We start from the raw sequence: 4,166 nt of genomic DNA, 5'->3' as shown, positions 1-4,166 counted from the left end.
TTTTGTGTACTCTTGTTCAATGTTGTGTCCACGCAATCTGCTCTGCTTTTTCGACCATTCACACGAGAACTGCGCTACGGGTTGCCTTGTGCCAGTTGTGGACGGTCTGAACCAGGGAGTCGTACCCAAACTGTTTGGGCACGACTCCCTGGTTTGATCTCAGCTCGCACAGGTACCAGTACACAGGCCTGACTAGATACAAGGTAAAGCCATAACTGGCAATTGCATGCGCATTTGGGGTATCACTGCATGGCTTCCAAGTGTGGATCAGGCCGGGCCGGGCTAGCGGTTTTGTTAGTGCACAGCTCACCCGAATGCAGTGCACAGCTCACCCGAATGCAGTGCACAGCTCACCCGAATGCAGTGCACAGCTCACCCGAATGCAGTGCACAGCTCACCCGAATGCAGTGCACTCTATTTTCTCTAAAGACTTAGCACTCTGCTATGCCAGTTATTTGACCTCAGATAATAATATGTGTGCACTATTTCGGCTTGAGTAGCGGTTCAGGTTTTGTCTTGCAGAAGTACGTAGAAGCTTCTTTGTCCATGTACATGAGTAACGTCTGCACATACTTGAAGTACCAGTACCAGCGCCGGGAGTACATGTATATCAGGGGGCTTGTAATATTATACTCTTGGTACCAGGCATATACAGCAGAAGTGCAGGCCTGGCGAATAACAACATCTCATAATCATACAGCTCACGACTACGAACACTACGGAGGATTAGCAAGGCGAAATTCACGTTCGTGTTCGGACTCCGAGGAAAGTCGAACTCAGTGATGGAACTCGCGCTATGAGAAGGATTAGCCAACAGAATTCGCACATGCATGCCGCTGACACGTCGTCCATTGTGTACAGACAGTACAGTGTAGTAAATATTATGACCCTCCTGACACGAATTCGCGATTCGTGTTTCGACTACTTTCCGAATGAAAAATACGAAAGTTCGCAATCCAGTTCGCGAACCGAAAAATGTTCACGAACACGAACGCGAATATCGTCTTGCTAATCATCCGTACTATCTTCAGATCAAGTGACCACTTGACTTCACACTTTAAAACTTCGCGACTAATGGCAACTCGTGAATACGTTTCTCATGTCCATTTATTTTCTTTTTCTTTTTTTAAATCTAGGAAATTCAATGTACGAGTCGTATTGTACTCAAATAATTGGCATGACGACTAGGGTACACGAATTCGCATGATGACTAGGGTTTTAACTCGGATACTGAGCCAGTAATAAATGTAAAAAAGAGAAGAAAACACATGAGAACGCGTTTTGCAGCAACTATCCACGACTGTAACATGATAAACGGTCAGAAAGTGTGATAATAGGGCACAAAACTCACAAGCTACTGAGACATTCAGCGACCTGAGACCTAGCTCTAACACATCTCCAGTGCGCAAACCAACTATGATTTCTCTTTCCTTTTCCCCTTTTCGATTACCTCAACTAGTGAATCAAACTATGCTACTGTACTCGATTCTTTTTTCAACTAATCATCGCCTCTTGTATGGGAAAACTCAAAACAATGCTGCACACACACACGTACACACAAATGTCAAAACTAAAAACGTTTTAAAAATGGCACTGAAATCGGAATGAAAGCTATGGCACTCGAATCGCCACACTTCATTCTAGTGATGCACATGCATGCACTGTTGCCATGGTTATGTTCAGTAGAACCGTGCAGAGGTTGGATTTTTGGATTTGGATTTATATTTACAGTGGTGACTATAACAGACAATTGCCTAATAACAATAGACCCACTCGAGGGTAATTCGAGTTGCTAAAGAGTACGACAAACGCACCTGCTAGTTCTGCCGCACAGACCGGCGGTACACGCTATGCTACCTAACCCCTATGATAGTATCACTCGCACCAGCTTTATGGTGTATTCGAGGAATTGGCCACGACAGACAATAATACAGAAAAAGTCGAACGCTCAGGTTTTCATCCACTTCTTCGCTTCTGACCGTACGGATGCTCATTTCGGCGTGTAAGTCCTAACCAAATACAGACCAATTTCACGAAGGTAGCCGCGGATCTTCCCTCGGATAGACGTTCTATACTGATGCAACATAATACCTAAACCTAGAAGAGCAACGACAGCACAGTGCAGGAGACCGATGCCCATGCTTGGGACATTGCGTGCCATGGAGTCACGAGAAGCACACTGGCGTGCTATCGTGTCACGGTAGTTAAAATACGTCTTCTGCAGGACCTGCTCTCGTCCTTTCGGTGTCTCCATGCGACTGGCAATGTCGCACCACTCCCCCAGATCGTCCTCTTTCTCGGCACACAGCTTAGTTCTGAACGTGTGCGATAACACAGTACTGTTTGCCATCTTACCGCGGTACGTGTGATGTCGGTGGTACGCCTCCTCTGACGACGACGTCATTCTGATGAATTCAGCAGCTTCGTCAATGCTAGCGTAGCGAGACAGGTCGACGTAAGAGTCTTCGGTCGGCGCGACAAACTCGTACCCGGGCATGTGATCTTGACTCAGCACGATCGGAACAGTGCCGACTTTCAGTGCCCGGTGAAACTTCTCGGTAATGTAGTCCACGCAGACAGCATTCTCCGCGGCGAAGTTGAACAGGTACTTCTCCAGTACGGTGTCAGTGTCTTGTCCAGGTGGCATTGCGTGATTGTGAAAGCACCTGCCCATGCTGTGCACTTCCACCTTGCTCATCAAGTATTGCAGTAGCTGGCTGCGGCCGCCGTACGACTTGCAGTTGCTAACCAAAACTGACACAGGCACGCGCTGCCGTTCACGGTAAGGAACTTTCAGTGGCTGGAGGAACTTCTCGCAGAAGCATTCGCCCGGGTGCGTGAGAGATTGCGCAATGTCACTACTGCGCGAAAATGTCCTCAGCAAGTTGATCTCTTCCATCGGCACCGAGTACTTTGCAGCAACGTACGGCGGCTCTCCACTGCTCATCATGAACGCTTGGTGCTTGTGACCTCTCATTGGCATAGGCTGGCGGTATTTCGGGTGAAAGTCCACAATGTCTGCCGTGGACAACATGGCTTTGTCAGCAGTATATACCATGTCCATACCATCACAACAGCCGAAATGCAGCAGGCCGTCTTTAGGGGGATGAATGACGAAGGGCAGGGCGCTGCGTGTATTCCAGAACTCCTCGTCCCACAGCAGGATGACAAACTGTTTGCGTGGCTTGCTGCAGATCCTTACCTCTCCCGGGTGCCGGCACTGGCTGTAGATTCTGACAGACCGAGGCCAAGCGTAAGCAGCACCATCTTCTCCCCACACTTGCGACACCTTGGCCAGTTCTGTTTCATTTGAGTATTGGCCGACTGACGGTTTGTTCCGCTGTACCCTGGTGCCACTCAGTCTGTGATGACCATTTTCCCCTGCGGCGTCCGCTATGTCCCTACCCGCGGCATCCATGTCTCTTCGCTTCAGCAAGGGTGGCAAGCCATTCTGCAAGCTTGCTCGGTTTGAAATGGTCCTTACTGTAAAGTGTGCATCAGGCAAGTTACCGCCACTGAGGAGAAACACAGCCGAGGCACTTGCCAACGACAACACAATAATCCAAACGCGCGAGAGACTTCGGCGCTTTGTAAAAGTATGGATCATAGTACACAGTTCAGCACCACAGCTCAGCAACACAGACTCAGTTCAGTTCCACACACTCAGTGCAGCTCCACAACACAGTACAGCTCCTCAGCACAGCTCCAGGGTTCAGCTCCACAGCCCAGCTCCACGCACTCAGTTCAGCTCCGAGCCCAAGGTTCAGCTGCACAGCACAGTGGCAGACTAGTAGAGCTAGCAAGTAAGTGTGCCATCCACACACACACACATCGTCAGTGCTGCACCTTTAGTGGGTTTACGCGGATCCGACACACAAGTCACTGATTCAGTGACAGGCTGAGGTCAAAATTAATAATGCCTGCTGACGATCTGCAAACCATGGCCCAGTCGACGGCGAGGTTTTCAAGTTTTTGTAGTGCAACAAAGCCCAGGCTCTCAGTCTGTCTCACCCCGCAAAGTTCCCTGCGAGACCATTGAACGGCAGAGGCTGCAGCATGCTTAGCAGCTAGCACCTAACCACTGCTGCCTGTCACCAGGGAGTCGTAAAATACCTCTTTACGACTCCCTGCCTGTCACGTTGAAATGTCCACCGCATACATCCTCA

General features: G+C 49.3%; 1 protein-coding gene across 1 annotated transcript; it reads right to left on the bottom strand.

The window, feature by feature from the left end:
* Positions 1–1,948: 1,948 nt before the first annotated feature.
* On the bottom strand, positions 1,949–4,166 carry LOC135810171 (alpha-(1,3)-fucosyltransferase 11-like). Its single transcript, XM_065323644.1, has one exon. The coding sequence runs from the start codon at positions 3,605–3,607 to the stop codon at positions 1,991–1,993; it is 1,617 nt and encodes a 538-aa protein (XP_065179716.1). The 5' UTR covers positions 3,608–4,166; the 3' UTR covers positions 1,949–1,990.

The sequence above is a fragment of the Sycon ciliatum genome, chromosome 2, assembly GCF_964019385.1.
Source record: "Sycon ciliatum chromosome 2, ocSycCili1.1, whole genome shotgun sequence".
Taxonomy (NCBI): domain Eukaryota; kingdom Metazoa; phylum Porifera; class Calcarea; order Leucosolenida; family Sycettidae; genus Sycon; species Sycon ciliatum.
Note: the sequence above shows the minus strand (reverse complement) of the source record. Positions and strands in the feature narration are given on the sequence as shown.